The 22,142-nt window shown below is 46.3% G+C and overlaps 1 protein-coding gene and 1 long non-coding RNA gene across 9 annotated transcripts; one reads left to right on the forward strand and one right to left on the reverse strand.

The window, feature by feature from the left end:
• Nucleotides 1–1,457: 1,457 nt before the first annotated feature.
• Nucleotides 1,458–9,961, reverse strand: LOC147572511 (uncharacterized). 6 transcript variants are annotated; one of them, XR_015245852.1, is made up of 6 exons: nucleotides 9,719–9,961; nucleotides 5,243–5,420; nucleotides 4,733–4,868; nucleotides 3,547–3,633; nucleotides 2,124–2,236; nucleotides 1,458–1,997 (listed from the first exon to the last, which is right to left on the reverse strand). It is a non-coding gene; the product is annotated as an uncharacterized LOC147572511 (long non-coding RNA). The 6 variants fall into 6 exon arrangements; XR_015245849.1 differs by having other exon boundaries at nucleotides 4,708–4,868; nucleotides 5,243–5,438; nucleotides 9,719–9,960; XR_015245848.1 differs by having other exon boundaries at nucleotides 4,708–4,868; nucleotides 9,719–9,957.
• Nucleotides 2,177–21,746, forward strand: ELK4 (ETS transcription factor ELK4). 3 transcript variants are annotated; one of them, XM_086693410.1, is made up of 5 exons: nucleotides 2,177–2,314; nucleotides 15,699–15,914; nucleotides 17,009–17,881; nucleotides 18,643–18,759; nucleotides 20,641–21,746. In XM_086693410.1, exons 1-5 carry the CDS (start codon nucleotides 2,309–2,311, stop codon nucleotides 20,737–20,739), a joined length of 1,311 nt encoding a protein of 436 aa, XP_086549536.1. In that variant the 5' UTR covers nucleotides 2,177–2,308; the 3' UTR covers nucleotides 20,740–21,746. The 3 variants fall into 3 exon arrangements, with proteins under 3 accessions (XP_086549536.1, XP_086549537.1, XP_086549538.1); XM_086693411.1 differs by lacking the exon at nucleotides 2,177–2,314 and adding an exon at nucleotides 9,009–9,346; XM_086693412.1 differs by lacking the exon at nucleotides 2,177–2,314 and adding an exon at nucleotides 11,126–12,850.
• Nucleotides 21,747–22,142: the final 396 nt, after the last annotated feature.

Below are 22,142 nucleotides of genomic sequence, written 5' to 3' on the forward strand. Positions count from 1 at the left end.
AACACAGACTGCGAGAGTCAAGGGGTAACTGGGCTGTTGCGGGGGCTCAGGCATTCTCCGCACTGGAAGTCCCGGAACACGGGCCGGACAAGTGCTTGGTGCGTGTCGGGGAGGAGATTCATGCACAAGGAATGGTTGGTCTGCACTCTTCTTAAGTACTTCTAACCCTGGGATTCTTTGATACGGGGCTGTGGAGAATGACCGATTGCCACAAATAGTGGGGTCCGAAGAGGAGGAACGTGACCATTCACCCCGCCCAACAGGTTGGTCCGTGCTGTATGAAGCGCTCCGCTCGGCTAGAGAAACTAAGGCCTCCCTCCCAAGGACACAAATGGCTCTAAGAGAAAGAAGCTTATATAGGCTGGAAACAGGGGTACACTTTTCCTCCTCTCCTGTTTGATACAGAACTAGGGGAAGGTGGCAGACTTTGGCTAGAACCCAGGCGACTGTTTTAGGACAGCTAAGGAGAATGTCTCCGTAGAAGGGAGGTGGTCGGTAGGAAATACAAAGAGGGGAATAGATGAAGACGGTGTTGGGAGTGACTGGCCCCACGCTGTTCAGAAAAGGGGCTCTCTTGTCTGTGGCAGGCACAGCCCTTGGTGCAGCTGCAACATCTAGTTATCAGGTGCTATGGTCCAAATCTCGGCCCCTCCCCTCCCCAACTCATATGTTGAAATCTTAATCCCTATAGACCATGGCATTAGGGGTTTTTTTCTTTAAATCTTTATTCATTTTTGAGAGACAGAGAGAGACCAAGCGTGAGCAGGGGAGGGGAAGAGAGAGAGGGAGACACAGAATCTGAGGCCCGCTCCAGGCTCTGAACTGTCAGCACAGAGCCCGGCACAAGGCTCGAACTCACGAACGGCAAGATCACGACCTAAGCAGAAGTCGGATGCTTAACTGACTGAGCCACACGGGCGCCCCAAGATGACGGTGTTGGGAAGTGGAGCTTTTGGAAGGTGCTTAGGTCATGAGTGTGGCACCTTCCCGAATGAGATTCGTGCCCTTGTATAAGAGACCCCACAGAGTTTCCTCAGCCCTTCCATCACGTGAGGGCACAGAGAGGGCTGACAGCTGTGAACCAAGAAGCAGGCTGTCACCAGAATTCCACCACATTGATGCCTTCCTCTTGGGCTTCCCAGCCTTCAAAACTGTGAGAAATACATTTCTGTGGTTTGGAAGCTACGCAGGTTGTGGTACCTTGTTAGAATAGCCTGAATGGACCAAGATGTCACAGAACGTTTGATTCATCCAACCCCTTCCCGCTGCCCAGACACCATGCTCCCCAACGAGCATGTCCATGGTTTGGCTTTTCGTATTAGTTTCTCTACGGCAAAGGTGTGTGACAGAGGACTCATCACGGTACCTACCTCAGTGTTATAATTATTTACTTGACAGTCTATTAACCTAGACTGAACTTTCTCGTATCTCTCCTCCCCCCGCCCCGCCCCGCCCCATTAGCACAGTGCCTGAAACGTAGCAGGAACTCACGGAATCTGTTAAATGAATGAAGCCCGGAAGCAACAATCACATCTCACTGGGGACGGGAGAAGCAGTGAAGAAGTGACACTAAGAACTGGGAGTTCTGGGGTGCCTGGGCGGCTCAGCCGGTTAATCTCTTGATCTTGACTCAGGTTATGATCTCCCGGTTCGTGAGTTCGAGCCCTGCGTTGGGCTCTGCGCTGACAGTGAGGAGCCTGCTTGGGATCATCTCACTCTCTCGTTTTCAAAATAAGTAGATATTAAAAAAAAAAATTTTTTTTTAAAAACCTGGGAGCTCTTTATTCAAAAGTTACTAAGTCCCTATTATGTGCCAGGCACAAGGCTGGGACACACGGGTTGTGCGAAGATGACAGCCACACCGTTCGCTTTCAGGGAACTGTGTGGAGTGGAGTGGAGGGGACGGTCCAGGCTGAGAGAGCAGTATTGACAAAAGACTGGAGTCCTGGCGGTGTTGGACGTGTTCGAGGGCCTGTAGTTCGTGAGGCTGGATTAGGCTGAAAAGGGATCGGAATGGAAAGGGTCACTGACCCAAACAGTGATTAGTGATGATCACCGGAAGGGTGACGTGGCCTTTAAACCTTGCCCATCACAGGTCTGTCAGGTTCGAGTTTGGACTTTACCTTGGAAGCAGCAGGGAAATCAATTGTTGGACACTCTGAAACAGATGAGTGTCGCAGTCAAGTGTGTGTTCCAGAAGGTTCCCTCGTGGCAGTGTGGACGTGGGCTGACATGCCTGGAAGCCGGGAGAGAAAGCAGAAGGCTTGCCGTAGTCCTGGCAAGAGACACTGAGAGCCCTGGGGAGGGGATGGATGTGAGATATTCTAGAGAGGAGGTGCAACAGACCACGGAATGCGTATGGAGGGTGAGGAAGAAGGAATGGTTAGGGTACCTGAGCGGTCCGGGTGGCGCTTTCAGTTGGAAAAGGAAGGAGGATTTGGTTCAGGTGGCAGGTATAGGCAATGAGTTCAAGGTATATGTATATATGTGCACATATATACATATATATGTACATATATATACATGTACATATATACATGTATATATGTACATGTACATGTGTATACTTTAATGTTTAGTTGTATTTGAAAGAGAGAGAGAGAGAGGGAGAGAGAGAGCAGGAGAGGGACAGAGAGAGAGGGAGACACAGACTCCGAAGCAGGCTCCAGGCTCCAAGCTGTCAGCACAGAGCCCGACGCGGGGCTCCAACCCACGAACCACGAGATCATGACCTGAGCCGAAGTTGGACGATTAACTGACTGAGCCACCCAGGCGCCCCTCAAGTCATATATTCTGAGATGGAAAGGTTATGAGGATATTCAGAAGGAGAAACCCTGTAGGAAATGGGAGACAGGGATCCAGAGGTCAGGGGAGAATTTGGGGTCAGAAATAAAGGTTGGGGGTCCTCAGCATTTTGGGTGGTGAAGAAAGCCTTGGAGAGAATGAGGTCCCGCGTGGGGCGTGAATCGAGGGACCACAGTCCAAAGACAGAGTAGACAAAAACTGGTTAGAGAGCTAGAGGGAGAATCATGGAGGCCAAGAGAGCCCAGCGTCTTCTGGAAGGCACCAAGACGGGACACCTAAGCCTGCTTTGGAGGTCAGAGAGTGTTTACCTAAAGAGGGGATGTCTTAAGCTGGGCCTGAGGAGGACTGGGAGACGGTGGGTGGGGTGGTGCCTCAAAGAGTCAGTGGTGGGGACAGCAGACATATCCGGGAGATTGGAGAGTGAGTGGAAGCTGAGAAAGTGTGGGCCGCAAATAGAAACCATTATTTTTTGAAGTTTGATACTGAAAGGGAGGAAAAGATAGGCTGATGGTTGAAGGGGAAGTTTTCTTAGGACAGGCGAGAGCCACTGTGCTGACCGGCAGGATGGAGAGGTGAGAACTCAGGACCCGGGAGAGGCCAGAGCGGCCGCTCCGAGCAGAGGAAGCGAGGGGGGCGGGCTCAAGCTTTGGGTCTGGCGCACCTGCACCTCCGGTCAGCAACGCTGGGCTGCGCCCGGGCCCCCCTTGGCCCCGCTGATCTAGTCGCCCCGTTAGTACTTACTGAGCAGCACCTGGCAGAGGGCCTGCGCCACCGCGTCCCAGACTGGAAAGGTGACTGAGATCTAGGCTCTCCTCTGGAGGACTCGGTCTGAAGGGTGGAACAGAGGAGAAACTTAAGGTGAGCGTGGTGAAGGCCACGAGCAGGGTCAGCGCTGGCCGTCACAGAAGACAGTGGAGGTCACACACCCTAGAGCAGGTGACATCGGAGCTGAGCTGAGACCTAACGTAGGAGCCGGCCCCATGAGCCCAGCTGGGCAGGGGAACAGGCAGAGCATCCCAAACAGAACGTTGCCCTCCAAACCCTCTCCCGCTTCCTCCAAGTACCCCCCTCCCAGGACGCCAGGAGCCTCTGACCTTCCTCCCTTCCCCCAGCACAGTCTTCACCCCTATTTAACTAACACCCCCTCCTGTGTCACAATGGGTTGTAGCCCCTCCTCTTTTAGAAACTTCTAAAGAAAGAGACTGGTCTCGGTCATCTTTGCATCTCCTGTGTCCACTGCAGTGCTCAGCACACAGTTAATGCTTAAAAATTACATATATATTTTATAAAGCATTGCTTAATTCTTCCTTCCTTCCTTCCTCCCTCTCTTTTCTTCCTTTCTTCCTTTCTTTCTTTCCTTCCTTCCTTCCTTCCTTCCTTCCTTCCTTCCTTCCTTCCTTCCTTCTCCCTCCCTCCCTCTCTGTCTTTCTTTCTTTGCTAAGTAAACTCTGCCCTCAACGTGAAGCTTGAACTCACAACCCTGAGATCAAGAGTCACATGCCCTACCAACTGAGCCAGCCCTGTGCTCCCAAAGATATATTTATTGATATGAAATCTTCTCAGGCCTAAGGACCACTTTTCATGGCTAATAAATTCTCAAGGCTGCCAGTGGCAGGGTGCAGGCAGAGAGGTAAAAAGGGAAAGGGGTGCCGGGCTGGCTAGGTTGGAAGAGCATGTGACTCTTGACCTTGGGTTCCTTACTTTGACCCCACATTGGGTGTAGAGATTACCAAAATAAGTGAATAAATAAGCTTTAAAAATATTAAGGGAAAGGAAAAGTAGACAGGGAAAGAAAAATAAGGCCGAGGGAGAGGGCTGGGGTTGGGGCTGGGGAGGAAGCAGAAAAACACAGATAAGGTATACACACACAGGGCAAAGATAGAATTCCAAAGAAAACCTAACCAGAATTCTCTTTGCTCCATGAGACCTTGTCATCGGATTCTTTTCCATCATAGGAGAGCCCCTGTTCTCCCTCCACTTCCGGGCTCTGTCATTGGAGTCTGATTTCTAGACATAATCGGTTACATGCATCACAGCTGCATTTTCTGAGAAGCAGAGAGAATCTGAGAGAAAGAAGGAGGGGGGATTAAGCCCTGTAGACCAACAATTTCCCAATTTTATGGGGTGAGCCTAGATAGAATTCAAATTTTCTTCCTTGAGAGTCTGAAGGAGGGAAGCCGGTGGCTGTGTCCCACTTCTGAAGTGGGTATCCAACTCACCAGCTATGCGTTCTTTAGCATGGCAAAACTAATTTTGTTTCACAGCTGGATAAATAAAGTAAGGCAAAAAAAAGCTGGCATTACACATTTTTGAATTAGCACCAAGTCTTTCAAACTCCACCTCTTTCCGGAAATGTTCCTGAATGCGGTGGGAGGTGGTAATTTCCCTCCCTCTCCCTCCTCACCACAAAGCACACCGCTGTAAAAGCTGCACTTACCCCAGCCTGACTTTTCCTTCCCCAGCATCTCTGGATCCTTAGCTGAATTCTTTGTCTATGTCAACAGGATCAAAAGAGATAATGCAGGGGGTGGGGGGACTCTAAAATCTATGGAAGTCGTGGATAGTAATAATGGTCTCTGAGGGTGCCAGTGTCGCTGGTCCACGACCGACAATTCCTAAAAAATGAACAAAACCTTTCGGTGGTCATATCTGAATTAATTTTAAGTGAAAAAAAATTTCAAGTCAGTTGCCATAAAACACACAAGAGAGGAAGCAAAACTTCTGGCTTAGAATTCAGAGAAGTACGTATCCTACAATGAGTTAGTCAAACCACACAGAATCTTATATGGTTACCCACAAGGTGGATTTCATGAACTTTTGTCAATCAAGTTGCATCTTTTGCAAAGGGCAATTAGGAGAGAGGTGATCGGTTCTGTTCTTTTTCTCTAGTACGTATTCTGTATCAATTTTCACAGCTAAGAGAAAGTACCTGTTTCAAAGACCAATAAAATTGTTTTAAGTTAAAAAAAAACCTTAGTGGAGGAGGAAAGAAGTAGGCTGGGTGTAGATTCCAATGAAGAAAAGAATATGCAGTTATTTTTGAGGTGTGTTTGGGATAGGTCATGAAATGTGTTAGGCAGGTACCACGCCCCAGGCACGTAACTGCAATAAGTCATGTCTTGTCACGTCCTCTCTGGGAAAACAGGGAGTTGGGTGAAGATTACAGCTAGGGCTGAAAGATTTTTCCATGAGCTTCCCTCATAGTTCAGAGGCTACAAATACCTTATTCAAGGACCTTTTCGTGGGTTTTTCTCTGGACCTTGAATAGCCTCTGATTATAAGTCTTATTGTTGGGGATGGAACTTCTTTGCCCAGAAAAATAGTCTTAGTGTAAAGATACTTCTAACCAGCATGTTACTGGTTGTCTTTGGTGAATTTTAGGGCCTTGGCAGATAGCGGGGTTGGCAAATGCTGCCATATTCAGTATCCAGTTAGCCTGAATTCTGTTTTCGGTGATAACCTTACCATTTCAAGTCCTACAAATGTCATAACTATAGGGTCATTCAACAAGTACTCAAAGCATAGTTCGATCGACTGTCTTCTTCTTTTCCTCCATCCACCACAGACTACAAGCTGAAAGGTATGAATATCTTTTATTTTTTAAAGATGTTGAAAGTGAGGCCCAGAAGGGATAAGTCATAACCATGTTCTCAAGAAGATCAAGTCTGGAGTTTAGGGAGATTGAAAAGCTAGAACCCAGAAATCCCAGATTTTTATTCTTTCGTGTCAGCCATACTTCACATCTGACCCTATCTGGGGGTGTTGACGCTTCTTCTGACTTAAAGTTCTCTCTTGTTTATTTCATGTGCTACAAGACATCGCTGGGGAAGACAGAACAGGCAATCGGATGGTTCCATGCTTGCTCAGTCAGAGTCCATGAAATATTCCTCTAGGAAAAAGGGACACTAATTTGGGGTAATGATGAAGCAGTGAAAACGAAGAGAGGGAAAGGGAAGTTGCTTTCAGAAGAAATAATCGTAAGAACTAGGTGTTCTTGGGATAGGAAATGTAATTAAATTAGGGGAGCAGGGCTGGCAGGGCTGGGATAACTCGATTGCTTAAAAAACACAATTTTAGGGCAGTTCAAGCAGAAAAACACATATTAAGTATTTAAAGAAAATCTGCAAATTTAATTGGCATAGCCCTGAGTAGCCAAGGCTACCATTGGAAATCTACCTATTGAGTGAGAAAGTGACCAAAGTAACAAAAAAGCAACATAACCACCATGGAGTTTGCAAAAACAACCATCTGTTGTGTGAGGAACCATGGAGAGAGATTCTGTATTTATAGAATCTTGAGTGGGAAAAGCAGGCACAATACCCCCCCCACCAAGTTCACTAATCTGAAATCTGACTTATCTTCTAGTTTCTCTGCTGTCAACATGTACTATTTAAAAAAAAAAAAAAAAAAGTCAATTTAAAAGCAGACTTGCTAGGACTAATTTAAGAACTCCCAAAGTAGGATCTCTTCCAAAAATACACTGCAATTGACAATACTATCAGCTCAGTGTTAAAGGGGTTGTGATACAATAGACCCTGGGGCTGAATCAGATGTTTACTGTAGCTTGGGGAGAACAAGCTAGTCTGTAAAAGAGCTCCACTAGCCTTAACTGTTCTTGAGACAAGGTTTAGAATGAAATCTTTCTATAAACAAATGTTTCCAAGAGTGTATCTTAAATAGCCTACCTTAATAATTCTTATTTTTTCCTCTCGGTTTCTAAAATGGAAACTGCTGTAAGGAAAATTTTTTATATCAGAGGCCAAGAGTGCTGGTGTTTTTCAGTTATTGCAGGTTTCCTCTTAATGAAAATATGTTTACATCCTCTGGTGAAATTATTTTTAGAAAGCTAACATCTTTTGGTAGCGCCGGTCGTACAGGAATGCCTCCGTGTTACAATTACTCTGTACTAGGGCAGGAGGTTGGAAATAAAATGAAGTGCCAATTCTCTTCCAAAAGCCTACACAGGGATTATAGGATCATATTTTACTCTGTGAGTTCAATTAATTTTATTGATTCAATTGAATTCAATTGGGGGGGGGTGAGTGGAGGCTAAAGTAAATGATATCATCGTTTACTGGGTGTCTACTATGTGCCAGGAAATGCATGAAGCACATTATAGTCTTTATCTCATTTGATCTTTTCAGCAACGCTGCACATTATCATCTTCATTTAACATGAGGAACTGAGATTCAGAGAGGTTAAGTAACTCACTGCAGGTCTTACAGCTACTATATGACCAAGTAACTCAGACATCGGCCTAGTTGGCTTCTTGTTAAAAAGAATATGCAAGCGATTTCTTCGAGGGTTCAGCAGTCCAGCTTACAGACTGCACATCTCTTCTGCTGCTGCTAAATTACTCAACTAGTCGCTAATACCAAGTGTGGCTTGATTCCTTAGGAAGTCTATTTACTTGAGCCTATGTGGTAGAAACTCTGCTAGGTGACTTATGCACCTTATCTGCTTTAATCATCACAACTCTGAGACTGGGTTCTCTCCATTTTACAAATGATGAAGCTTTGGGGAGGTTAAAGTTACTAAGTAAGATCTGGGAGTTAGTGAGGGACAAGGCCACGACTGGATCCCAGGTCTGACTCCATTTGTCAGTCCCCGAGCTAGCGAGCCACAGTGCTGACATAATATTCACCGGGGGTGTTCTTAGCGTCCTGGGAGCAGGTACTTGGGATGAACAAGCTGCAGCGGCACCAACTCCCCCGTCCATCTAGCCAGGGGCAAGGCAGGACAAGTGGCCCGGGAGAGAGAAGCCCTCACGCTTCAGCTTAGCAACAACAAAGGTGGTCCCAGCGAGCGCCACCTCCACTATCGGGCGTGGGAGATGCGGTGAGGCCCCAGGCCGTCCGAGGTGTCACCCCCCACCACCCCCGCACAAATGGCAGCTTTGGTGCTGCGGACTCTGTCGGGCGCTTCAGCAAGCTGTTAGTAGCCACTCAGTCCGGCGGAGAGCGGCGAGTGCGGAGCTCCAGGGGACACCCTCACTGCGCCCACGCGCACACCCGCTTCCCGGGACCCCCGGACTCCCGGACCCCCGGATCCCCGGACGCGGGGCTCTGGACCGCCGCAGTTCTCAGTCCTACTCCCACAGCAGCCCCACCCTTCCCGCCCCCGGAAGTGACGCGCGGCGGCTACGGCGCCGGGGAGGGGCCCGGACGCAGCCGGGGGGTTTGAGAGTGGCGGCGGCCGAGGAGAGACTGGCAGGCCGGGCCCCGGCGAGGAACGCCCCGAGCGCGCGCCCGGCGGGTAGCGGCCCCACGACCCGCGCCACTGCCGCCGCCGCCACCGCCGCGTGCGGGGGCGGGGAGGGCGGGGCGCGAGGAGCCCCGGCGGGCGCGGCGGCGGCGGGCGATGCGGGCGGCTGCGGGCACCCGGCGGGCTCGGCTGGGCCGCCGCCGCCTTCTCCGGCTCCGCCGCGGGGGTCGCCGCGGCCGCCGCGCCGTCCTCGAACTCCCAGCGTGAGGAGGCGGCGGGCGGAGAGAAGCATCGCGCTCGAGGCGGAAACCCGGAGGGAGCCCCGCGCGCGGCCTCGGTGAGCGGCCGGCCCCGCGCGCCCCCGTCCATCCCGCGCCCCGTCGGGTGCTCGCGGCCGCCGCCCCCCAGCCGCGGGGAACGGGGGCGGAGGCCGGGGCCCGGGGGGCAGGCGGCACAACAGGAAGTGAGCGTGGCGGCGGGGGCGGGCGGGCACGCGCTCCCCTGGGGCCTGCCCCGCCCGCTGCCCCGCGGCGCGCAGGTGGACTTCGGCGCGTCCCGTCCCCTGCTTCGCCCCTTATTTAGTCCCGCGAGGTCCCTGGGGCGCCGGGTGGCAGTGGCTTTTTGCCTCGGGGAGGTGGGGGGGGGCGAATTCTGACTCTTTGTGCTGACAGGAAGTTGGAAAATGAAAGTACAGTAATTCAGTGCTTACCGAGGCCGCGTGAGTTTGCGGCTCTTCCCCGGACTTTGATCTGCTCCGGGGCACACGGTCACCCGAGTCTCTGCCTCTCCCCAAGTTCGCTATTCATCCGGTGTCAAGTTTCATTTCTTTTTCTACTTCTCTCCCGCGAGCCCCCTGCCCCCTTTACTTTCCGCTTAATGTACAGCTGCGGCGAGGTTGGTCGTTTCTAGGTTCCTGGGAAGGTCAATTGGAAACGCCTTTGGGGGGGCGGGCTATTAAGTGGCCTCGGCAGGAAATCAGGGGTATTGTTGACTGAACTAGTCAAAGGATACACAGTTGACTTTTCCCCCGGATGTTGCTGTTTGAAGTTTAGGGCATTCACCTGAAGACTGGAGTCTTACTCCTTATCTCGACAATTCATCTCTTTGCCGTCTCCTAGCCACCATCCCGCTACGTGGAAGACTCGGTGCTTTAATATTGAGGACTGTCAGCGGTGTTTTCGTTAACATGTAGCTGTGATTCAGTTTCCCACCCCTTCACCACCCCTTCCCCGTCAGGCATTCCTTTCTCCCTGCATGAGTGAAATTCATTATGTTCTTAGGGAAATACTGCCCTTCGAGTTCTACCACAATGGAGCTATGCTTTTACTATTGTTTTAATATAGGGTGCAGTTAAGAGACTCCTGATTATTTTTCAACGATGATGATTTTGATTCAAAACAAGTCTTGATACATTTCATAATTTGGTTTTGCTTTATTTAAGCAGCACGCTGAATTTGGAGACCTTCATTATTTGGGTTTTGGCTGCTGTTTCTGAAAAATAGTCGGGCTGTGGGTCACCGCAGCAACTGGACTATGTGTATTATAAACATGTTTAGGGTGGAAAAAGTTTCATTTACTGGAGACTTCCTTTCCCTAATAGGTTATGTCAACATACCTTCTTTCAGCTTAGCATTGGGATAGAGCTACCTTTCAAGTGTCAAGGTAGAATCAATTATGTTTTCAACATTAACTCCTCAAAAATCAGTTCTTTGATTTGCGGCACGTATTTCTTTCCCTCATCAGACTTCTGAAGAACTCTTTTAAAATTGTCATTTTAGAAAACGTGGGTTTTCCTGTGAAGGAAAGTAAAGGTTTTTATTGATAAGTAGCTAGAATAAAAGTATTTGTATTTTTTTTTCGTTTCACGTTTTTAATTGTGTTCTGGATTTTTTTTTTTTTCCTTTTCGTTCTTTTTTATGGCTGAGGAAATCATTGAATTTCATGTCAGTAGCACACGTTTAGGAACTAAAATGAAGAGGCTCAACCTGACTGTATACGCAGAGGTTCACCAACTTTTCAGTCAAAGAGTTAAACTTGAATGAAGAAAACATTCCTTTAAGGTACCCACTGGAGATGTCCATTTTATATCTTTGTTAGTTTTTGGGAAAAGACAATTCTTTTCCAGTACTTCATTCCAAAACCACAAGGCCCTTTTTCTTTGATTCTCAACAACCTCCTCTCCCGGAGGCGCTGCTGAGCCCTAAAGAAGCCTCAGCGTTTCCCAGGGCAGCTAGGTTCGGCCTGAAGTAGCGCCCACCAGCACTTGACTCTGTCCGTGCCCTGGCCCCCTAGTAACCAGCTTGGGAAGATGGAAGTTGGAAGGTGTACCACGAGCCCCTTTGGGAGCCTCCGTACTTTCGGGAGCCTCCCCTCCGCTCAGGACGGCACCTGTGTACTCGTGGTGGAGATGTGGATGGTTATGTGTGTCTTTGTGTGCATATCTTAGCTGCTATTAACCTGTAGGATCCATGCATTGTCTATGTGATAGGTATTAATATTCTCGGATTTCGTTTGGGAATTTTTCCAAAAACAAACGGAATTAGAGGTACCAAATTTGTGATTGTTTTGAGATTCAGTTCTCTTTTTCCCTTCCCTCTCTCCCCTACTCCCCTTTCCCTTTCCCCTCCCACTGGTGTTCTCTCTTCCTCTCTCTCTCTCTCTCTCTCTCTCTCTCACACACACACACACACACACACACACACACACACGCACGCCCACATCCCAACCCCATAAGCATTATTGATATGAAGATGATGTCTGGAAATATGGAGACAGTTCTTTGGTTAAGCTAAAAATTTATTAGAAAGTACTTTGAACAGGTTTAGACTGAAAAAAAAATCATTTAGGTGTTAAACATATGTAATTAAAAGCCGTAAACAGGCATCATTATCTCTGGTAAATTGAGAGAAATGATACCCCCCCATACTTGATGGATCATAATATAAAACCACTTTTTAAAAATTTTATTATTATTATTTATTTTTAATGTTTAATTTTGAGAGAGAGAGAAAGCGCATCAGTGAAGGAGGGACAGAGAGAGGGAGACACAGAATCCAAAGCAGGCTCCAGGCTCTGAGCTGTCGGCACAGAGCCCGACGTGGGGCTCGAACCCATGACCCATGAGGTCATGACCTGAGCCGAAGTCGGACACTTAACCAACTGAGCCACCCAGGCGCCCCTAATTTTTATTTTTTAAAGTTTATTTATTTTGAGAGAGAGAGAGGGAGAGAGAGAGGGAGAGAGAGAATCCCAAGCAGGCTCCACACTGTCAGTGTAGAGCCTGACAATTCATGGGCCTAAACCCATGAACCGTGAGATCATGGCCTGAGCTGAGATCAAGAATTGGACACTTAACTAAGCAGCCAGGTGCCCCTAAAACTACCTTTTCAACTCAGTTTAAGTGAGGCCATGGCAGAGATTAGTGGACATGGTTACTTAATATTAAAGTTGCACTTCATAGTTCTAAGCTATTGTCACTTAGTATCTAATATGTAATACTTCTTTATACCCAGTTGCTGGCAGGAATGCTGTTATGCATCCAGGGAGTGGTTTCCCTGGTGAACAGAGTGTGACTCTGATGGAAGACTTGGACTCATGGCCTTAGCTTCTCCATTAACTCTGTGACTGGGGACATCTCCTGCTTTCTGTTCTTTATTATTTTCCCATCTCTGCTTTTGGATGACCATATCTGCACAGCCGGCTTCAAAGGGACGAGTGAGGATTATTGGAAGACATTTTTGAGTGTCTCAGAAAAGTTACGGAAACCCAGAAATCTTCCACTTCGGTTCCTCCTGCCTTTTTTGGGAGCGGAAATAGTTGACCCTTAAGGACCCTATCCTTTGTGAGTTACATACACATTGTTAGAATTAGGCTTCTGAGGCCCGTGCTTTTGTAATGTTTGTAGTGTTTTTAACATCTTTGAGATAAAATTCATCTACTTAAGTTGTACAAGACAGTGGTTTTAGTGTATTCAAGGAGTTGTGTAACCACCATTGCAGTCTTTTATTTATATCATCCCATAAGCAGTCACTCCCCATTCTTCTCTCCACCCAGCTCCTGGCAACCTGGGATCTACATTGTGTCTGATACATTTGCCTATTCTGAACATTTCATATAAATCGAAATAAAATATGTGGCCTTTGTGGCTGGTGTCTTTCACTTAACACAATGTTTTCAGGTTTGTCCATGTTGTAGCATGTACCAATACTGAAGTCTGTTTTTTTTTTTTTTTTTAACGTTTATTTATTTTTGAGACAGAGAGAGACAGAGCATGAACAGGGGAGGGGCAGAGAGAGAGGGAGACACAGAATTGGAAGCAGGCTCCAGGCTCTGAGCCATCAGCCCAGAGCCCGACACGGGGCTCGAACTCACGGACCGCGAGATCGTGACCTGAGCTGAAGTCGGCCGCTTAACCGACGGAGCCACCCAGGCGCCCCTAAAGTCTGTTTTTTACGGCTGAATAATATTCCAGTAGTCACACCACATTTTGCTTGTCCATTCATCATTGTTGATGGACATTTGAGTTGTTTCTACTTTTTGGATATTCTAGAATGATGCTGCTGTGACCATTCCTGTGCAAGTGTGTCTGTTGGACATGTATTTTCGGTTCTCTTGGGTATGTACCTAGGAGCCGAATAGCTGGATCGTATTTCTGTTTAGCATTTTGAGGAAGTATCACAGTTTTCCAAAGTGGCTATCCCGTTTTACATTCTTGCCAGCAATGCATGAGGGTTTCACTCTCGACACATCCTAGCCAATACTTGTTATTGTCCGTCTTATTGATTATAGCCATCCTAGTAGGTGTGGCGTGGTATCTTATGTGGTTTTGATTTTCAGTTCCCTAATAACTAATGTTGAGGATCTTTTCATGAGCTTATTGTCAATTTGTCTTTTTTAAAAAATTAATTATTCTTTGTACGCTTTTTAAAAAATGCTCAGTTTTGAGAGTGACAGAGACAGAGCACAAGTGCGGGAGGGGCAGAGAGAAAGGGAGACACCGAATCTGAAGCAGACTCCAGGCTCTGAGCTGTCAGCACAGAGCCAGACGCACGCTGGAACTCTTTAACTGCGACATCATGACCTGAGTCGAAGTCGGTGCTTTAATCGACTGAGCCACCCAGGTGCCCTAGTTTGTGTGTCGTCTTTGAAGAGATGTCTTTGCACCTTCCTTTACTTCTTTTTTTTTTTTTTCATTGTAAGAATTCTTTATATATTTCTGATACAAGCCTCTTATTTGAAAATATTTTCTCCCATTCTGAGGATTGTCTTTTCACCTGACAATATTGTTTGCAGCTCAAAAGTTTTACATTTTGATGTCAACCAAATTACCTATTTTTGTAGTATTTTAATGGAATTGATTTAATTTGTTTTCAAGTCTTATTTTGGTCCATTGAGATGTCATTCCTAGATAAAGGAAGGAAGGGTTTTTGGTTTTGTTTTCTTGTGCGTGGATAGTTCAGTTACAGGCTTCTTAGGATGTGCTATATATATACGGTGCTTCTTGGGATGGCAGAGTTTCTGCCATAAAGAATTCTTCCTAATGGGAATCTTGAAGTTCTGTGAAGAAAATAACTCTGTGAGGACATTTCCTTGCAGCTCTGTTGCCTAAACCAGTGGTATCCACTGGGACGATTTTGTCTCCCAGGAGAACATCTGGCAATGGCCGGGGACATGTTTGATTGTCACAACCGGTCAGGAGGTGCTACTGGCATCTAGTGAGTTAAACTCACTGTCCTAGTGCACAGGACAGCCTCCAGGAACAAAGAATTATCTGGCCCGAACAATAGAGCCAAAGCTGAGAAACTCTGGCCGAAACAGGGAAATCCTGAAACCTGAGATATTGAAAGATTTTTAATTTCATGTCTTGAGAATCACATAAAGGCTACTAATCAAATGAAAGAGGATGTGTGGTGGTGCCTGGCAGACTCAGTTGGTACAGCATGCGACTCTTGATCTCAGGGCTGTGAGTTCAAGCCCCACGTTGGGCGTAGAGCCTACTTTAAAAAAAAAAAAAAAGTAATTTATGCAGATGGAAGCTCTGTGGGCAGAATGGTGATAGAACTTGTCAAATAAATCAGGGAGCATTTTGTTGAATTTTCGCTGCTGCCAATTTAAATGTAAATTAATTTATGAGAATGGAAACTGTTTGGAGGAGAAAGGCCAATGGAGCACAGGTAGATTATTCCCTATATCTTTGGGCCACTGTGACACACACACACACACACCACACACACATCCTGGCAGATAAACCAACTGGGTTGATTTGTATAGATGCTGAAAGGGTGGTCTCGGAGGATAGGAGGAGATTTTCAGTTAAAACGTAGTGGCAGTGGTCCTCCGGTGACTGGCCGTCATCCGAGACCGCTCCCGGGACTTAAAGAACTCACTTTATCTCCCAGCAAGACTTTTCTTAAGCAGTGTGGCATGCTTCCGAGTTTGGTCTCTAGATCCAGATTGCCTGGGTTTAAACATCGGCTCCACCAATTACCTGTGCAGCCTCGGACAAGGAGTGACTTAACTCTTTCTGAATCAGTATTTTCAAATGTAAAACGAGGCCGCAGTAGTATCTGTCTTGTAGGATTATTGGGGGAATGCTATGAAGTAATACATTTAGAGCATAGCGCCTGGCATAGGGTGTTATGGGAGTGGTGGCTGTTAATACCATGTCTTCCCTGTCTGCCTCTTTTCAGCTCACTGCTATGGACAGTGCTATCACCCTGTGGCAGTTCCTCCTTCAGCTCCTACAGGAGCCTCAGAACAAGCACATGATCAGCTGGACGTCTAATGATGGGGAGTTCAAGCTTTTGCAGGCAGAAGAGGTGGCTCGTCTCTGGGGGATTCGTAAGAACAAGCCTAACATGAATTACGACAAACTCAGCCGAGCCCTCCGATACTATTATGTAAAGGTAATACGCATCCACCTCAGAATAAGACCTGTTCCTCTCTTCTGTTGAGGTTATGAAACTACTCATGTCCTGGTTAATTTCAGATTCTTTTAAATCGAGGCATAATTGACCTACAGCATTATATTCGCTTGAGGTGTGCAACATAACGATTCGATGTTTGTGTACGTTGCAAAACGATCACAGACTGCCTTGGATTATTTTGATCCAGTTTATTTGATAACTTCAGCAGTGTGGAATTGGGATGAAATGTGTAAGTGTGCCAGCTCTATTTCTGCAGAGTTCCACTCCTCATACATATTTTGTTCCTAATTGCAGTCATCTTTAAAGGAAAAATGAGCACAGGGTTGGAATAAGGAGCAGAAAATAGGAGATTTCAAGGCTAAAAGAAACATTCTTGTGTATATCATGACTTAAAAATTGTCACACATATGCTTGTGTTTTAGCTTTATTTACTTTTTACTTTTTAATTTAACCCAGGGAACACAAATACCTTAAAGAAGAGCTGTTAGTGCACAGATTTGGTTTCTTAGTTAACATTTATTTTTTGTTTAATTTCTTATTTTGGATACGTTCTTGGGCACTGAGGTACAATAAGTGGCTCAAAATGGATAGAATTGGAATGAGAAGCTGAGATCTTAATTTGTTTCGCTCTGAAGAGCTTGATCTTAACCAGCTTTTCTGTCTGTCTAAGAAACAACTGGAACTTCAGAACGAAGTGGAAACTTCAGCAGAAGTAACGTTCTGTTCCTTTTTGCTTCCTCAGGATGCGTATGGCTTGTACCTTTGGAACTATTTGAGGTTGCAGTTCAGTGATTTTTGACTTAATGCCGATATTTGGTTGAGAGTGTTAAGCAATTGAAATCTCCCTTTTACGTAACATACTGGTTCAGTTGTTAATGAGACACTTAAACACTCGACTTGGGCTCCACGGTGGTAGGAACTGCCTTTGGTGTGGCTAGATAAACATAGATGGTTTTGAAGCTCTTCGGTAAACTACTTGCCAAATAGAGTCTGTTATTAGGTCAGCTTTTTCGTGAGCTGTGGGAGGTAAGTTTATGAGAAAGTGTAAGAATGCTTATTTTGTTTATCTACAGAATATCATTAAAAAAGTGAATGGTCAGAAGTTTGTGTACAAGTTTGTCTCTTACCCAGAGATCTTGAAAATGGACCCAATGACGGTGGGCAGGATTGAGGGGGACGGGGAAGCCGGAGGCTGCGGCGAAGTCACCAGCAGCTGCAGAGATGCGGAGAGCGGGGGCAGGGAGAGGCCGCCTCAGCCTGGCGCCAGGACCTCCAGCCGCAACGACTACATCCACTCCGGCTTGTACTCCTCCTTTACCCTCAACTCTTTGAACTCCTCCAACAAGAGGCTTTTCAAACCGATCAAGCTCGAGAACCCAGCCGAGAAGTTGGCAGAGAAGAAACCTCCTCAGGAGCCAACACCGTCCGTCATCAAATTCGTAACAACGCCTTCCAAGAAGCTACCAGTTGAACCCGTGGCCGCCGTCCTGTCGGCCGGCCCGAGCCTTTCTCCATCCTCAGAAGAAACTCTCCAAGCGTTGGAGACTTTGGCTTCCCCCAAACTGCCTTCCCTGGAAGCCCCGACCTCCGCCTGCAGCGTAACGACCGCGTTTGCCACCCCACCTGGTGCGTCCGCGCCGCCTCCTGTGCAGGAGCCTCCTGGGACGCCTTCGCCGCCGCTGAGCCCTAACCCTGACCTTGACACAGACATCGACTCGGTGGCTTCTCAGCCCATGGAACTTCCGGAGAACTTGTCGCTGGAGCCTAAAGACCAGGATTCAGCTTTGCTGGAAAAGGACAAAACAAGGAATTCCTCGAGATCCAAGAAACCCAAAGGGTTAGAGCTGGCACCCATCCTCGTGATCACGGGCAGCGACCCGAGCCCGCTGGGAATATTGAGCCCGTCTCTCCCTACGGCTTCTCTCACGCCAGCGCTGTTCTCCCAGGTAACTGACCCCTTCTTTTTAGCGCCACCAACTCACCTTTTTAAACAAATCCCGAATTTATAACATCAGGTTCTCCTGCTGCTATTTAGGTTTGTCTTAGAAAAGTTAGCTGTGACCCTGTGAAAGTCACCCCGTTCCTCACCCAGTCAGGATCGCTGCAGTGAAAGGTTTGGAGTCGTGTTGTGAAGGATTCATGGTCTCTGCAAGTAGATGAATATTTTCCAACTTCCTCCTAAAGCAACTACTCTCTCTCTCTCTCTCTCTCTCTCTCTCTCTTTTTTTTTGGTCATATAGAACTGGTTGGTATCTTATAAAATAACAGTGATAACCTCAAAAGCTGGAAAACAATAAATTCTGAGAAATGTGAGAACAACTGGTGTGATGTTGAGTAGCAAGTGTGCACAGTTACATTAGCCATTTCTTCACTTGCTGGTCTCCAGTCACCTCTCCCGTAACCTTAAATCCATGACTCCCAGACTGCCCGTTACTAAGGGGAACCGTGTTTGTGACTTAGTTACCTGTTACTTCTCCCTACTTGACCAGATTGGTTTCTGTATTTGGGAAAGACCCTACAAAAGACAGGTGAGAAGACATTTTGACCTTTCTTAGCAAGTAAAAATAATTTCTGAGCTTTCCCTCATGATAAAATTTTGGAGAGATTTGGGGCAGAGACTAGGACAATGTTTGGGTTCAGGGCTGCTGGTGTATTATTATAAGGTTGAAACAGTCCTCAGTGACCGTTGCTGTTTTGTGTGTTGCAGACGCCCATCTTACTGACGCCGAGCCCCCTGCTCTCCAGTATCCACTTCTGGAGCACTCTCAGCCCTGTTGCTCCCCTGAGTCCAGCCAGGCTGCAAGGTGCTAACACACTCTTCCAGGTAAAACACCCACAGGTCTGTCTCTTGCACTTGGGGCCTGGTCCACGAAGAGTGGGGCCAAAAGGCAGTGTCTTCACCCTTTGGTTTCATCATTATAAAACTTGTGTTTAACAAACATGCCTTCCAAGTGTTGATTTTCTAGCCAGCAAACAGCTCCGATAAATACAGCCAACGTCTCCTTTCCATTGTTCACTGTGACGTACGTTTGAGTTAGACCAGGGATTGTTCGGTACTGTAGATTTTGAACCTGCCCGATTTCCTTTCCTTGTCGTTAAAAAAAATTTGATTTTTTTACATTTACTTATTTCTGAGAGGCAGAGTGAGACGGAGCACAAGAGGGGGAGGGGCAGAGAGAGAAGGAGACACAGAATCTGAAGCAGGCTCCAGGCTCTGAGCAAGCATTCACAGAACCTGACGTGGGGCTCGAACCCACAAACCGTGAGATCATGACTTGAGCTGAAGTCAGTACTTAACCAACTGAGCGACCCAGGCGCCCCTCCTTGTCATTTTAAATGCTAGAAATCTCTCTCTCTTTTTTTTTTTTTAAAAGAAGAAAATATACGTGTGTGTGTGTGTGTGTGTGTGTGTGTGTGTGTGTGAATTTGCAGGAGGATCTGCACGTAGCTTTTCTCTTTTACCTGAGGCTTTTTAAAAGAGAAAAATTTTGAGTATAGTTTATCAAATACGCCCATTTCTCATTCATTTAGAATTGATATTTATCAACATTTTAAATACATATTTTAAAAAATGGATGTTGTGGGGCGCCTGGGTGGCTCAGTCAGTTCAGCATCTGACTTCAGCTCAGGTCATGATCTCGCGGTTCATGAGTTCGAGCCCCGTGTCAGGCCTGTGCTGACAGCTCAGAGCCTGGAGCCGGCTTTGGATTCTGTGTCTCCCTCTCTCTCTGCCCTTCCCCTGCTCATGCTCTGTCTCTCTCTGTCTCAAAAATAAATAAAACATTAAAAAGCTCTTTAAAAAAAAATGGATATTGTGTGATCCCTTAGCCAAGATCATAGGAAGGGTCTTACAGCTTTTAACCATCATTTTGCCTCAGACACCTAGACTTTTTAACTCCTAGAGTTTATTTTGGTTGGTTCATTTACTTATTTAGGGGAGACTCCTTGGGAGATTTTCTTATATTTTGTAATTTAACTTTTCATTTGTTCTTTTGGAAATGAAATGGTAAGGAAAAAAGAAAATTAAAAATCTTCCTACTTCTGCATTTTTTTATTTTGTAAAACATTCTAAGTTATTGACTAGAAAGCGTTGAGAATTTTTCATATTGTATTTTTATGTTTTTCTTTGCCTCTCACAGATAATTGAGTTAGAGAGTGACCAGAGACCTCAGGCAAAGCTACAGTGCTCATGTGGCTTCAGCCCGGACTCTCCCTATAGAACTGGTCTTAGAATACATGATGGGGAAGGCTCTTCTAGGATGAATACGTCTAACTATTTACACCAGTTGTAGAGTTCATAGATGGGCATCTCTTTCCGGACCTCTTTTTGACAGTCTGCAATTTGTTTTATGATTGAATTGTACTCTGTCGTGCGTGCTGTCATTTACTGAACTTTTTAAAACTTTCATATGAAGTTAAATGTAAACCTGTATACCTTTGGCTATAAGGGAAGGCCTCATAGGTTTGTTCCTTCCTTCAAGGTAGGCTGGAGACTGTAATATGTAACATGTAGGATGAACAGTTTTTTTTTCTTTAAAGTTTCTGCTGTGACATCATGTTCTTCCATGATAAACGGTTACTACCTTTGTCCTGTGAGCCACTGCAGGTGGCTTTCATTTTCTGCCTCAGGGAATGTAGCAGGGACAGAAAATGAAAGTTGGGGTTGAGTAATAGGATGATAATGTGTTTTTATTTTCTTTCTCAGTTTCCTTCTGTACTGAACAGTCATGGACCGTTCACTGTGTCTGGCCTGGATGGACCTCCCACCCCTGGCCCATTTTCCCCAGATCTACAGAAAACATAACCTATGCACTTGTGGAATGAGAGAACCAAGGAGTAAAGAAACAGAAAGACATTCGACATGATTACATTTGGAGTGAGCGATTAATAGTTCTACAATGCTGATAATAGACTATTGTGATTTTTGCCATTCCCCATTGAAATGCCTTTCTAAGATTCCCTTTGACTATGACTCAAGTTGGACTGTATATAAAAATGCCTTAATTGGAGTCCAAACTCCACCTCCCTCCCCCTTGCCCTCTCCCTCCCTAACTCCTCCTCTTCCCTCCCTCCCTCCCTCCCTCCCTCCCTCCCTCCCTCCCTCCCTCCCTCCTTACTTCCTTTCCTCCCTACCTCCCTACCTCCTTCCCTCCCTCCTGAATATTTTGAGCTTTGTGTTTAAAGAAATTTTTGGTGGGGTTTAGCAGTTAGCTATGCTTTGTAGGAGCAGTTAAGAACAAAGTTATTCCTTCTGCCTTATCGGGACCCTTTGGCCAGGAAAACATTTATGCTTTGAGTATATTAGTTGAAGAAATGTTAAATGCAGTTGGCCATGTCTTTAGGACTAAGTGTGTTCTGTTGAAAAATTAAAAGTGAGCTATGTATGAGCAGTGAAGGAAAAGGATTCCTTCCTGTTCACACCAAGTAAGATTAGAGCAGTACTGTTGGGGAGATTCTGTTTTGCTCTGAACTATAACATGTGTAAGCAGTCCACGGCAAGGCATCTTATTACCTGTATCGGGGTGGGTCTCTTAGCCGTGTGTGTGATCTTGTCTGAACCTGTGAACAGCATGGAGCCTGGTCTGTTTCAGCATAGGAAGATTTTTAAACGTGGGGTTTACGACCACGTTTTGCAACAACCGGTGAGAATAGGGGACCCCATCTCTAGCACAGAAATGTCTGCTCGCTGGTGGTATAATTACACACCCGTGATATGTACAGGATGGTAAGTGATGGCTTTTAGGATGAACCTGGGTTGTGAAATCTTGAGGCATCTCTGAGTAAAACATTCAGTTGAATAACTTGAAACCACATGTGGGGCTTTCTTTCCCAGTTAGAAGATACTTTTTCTTTTCTGTTCACTGCATATTTTATCTTTTAAATTTCAGGTTATTAGGGGTTGTGATTGTTTTAAAGATGTAATTAGGAAGATGAAAAGCAAAGCAAAGCCTCCAAATCTATAGTGAGGTAAAGATGTTATGTCTTTGAAAAAAAGTTTTTTATTAGCAGCAGAATTTGTTTGGAAATGCTCATGTACAGGGATTGGATTGTTCACAGTAGTAGCGAAAAACGTAGGCCTTCATCTCTTCATAAACCACATTTATAAAATATTATCATATGGTACTCAGCCCTAGGTGGAGACAGATTTGTGGATAGTCCAAGCTGAATTGATAACCAACATCACAGTGGAATCTTTGGGAAAACTTG

This window comes from Puma concolor, chromosome E4 (assembly GCF_028749965.1).
Source record: "Puma concolor isolate L17-30 chromosome E4, mPumCon1.1.hap2, whole genome shotgun sequence".
NCBI lineage: Eukaryota > Metazoa > Chordata > Mammalia > Carnivora > Felidae > Puma > Puma concolor.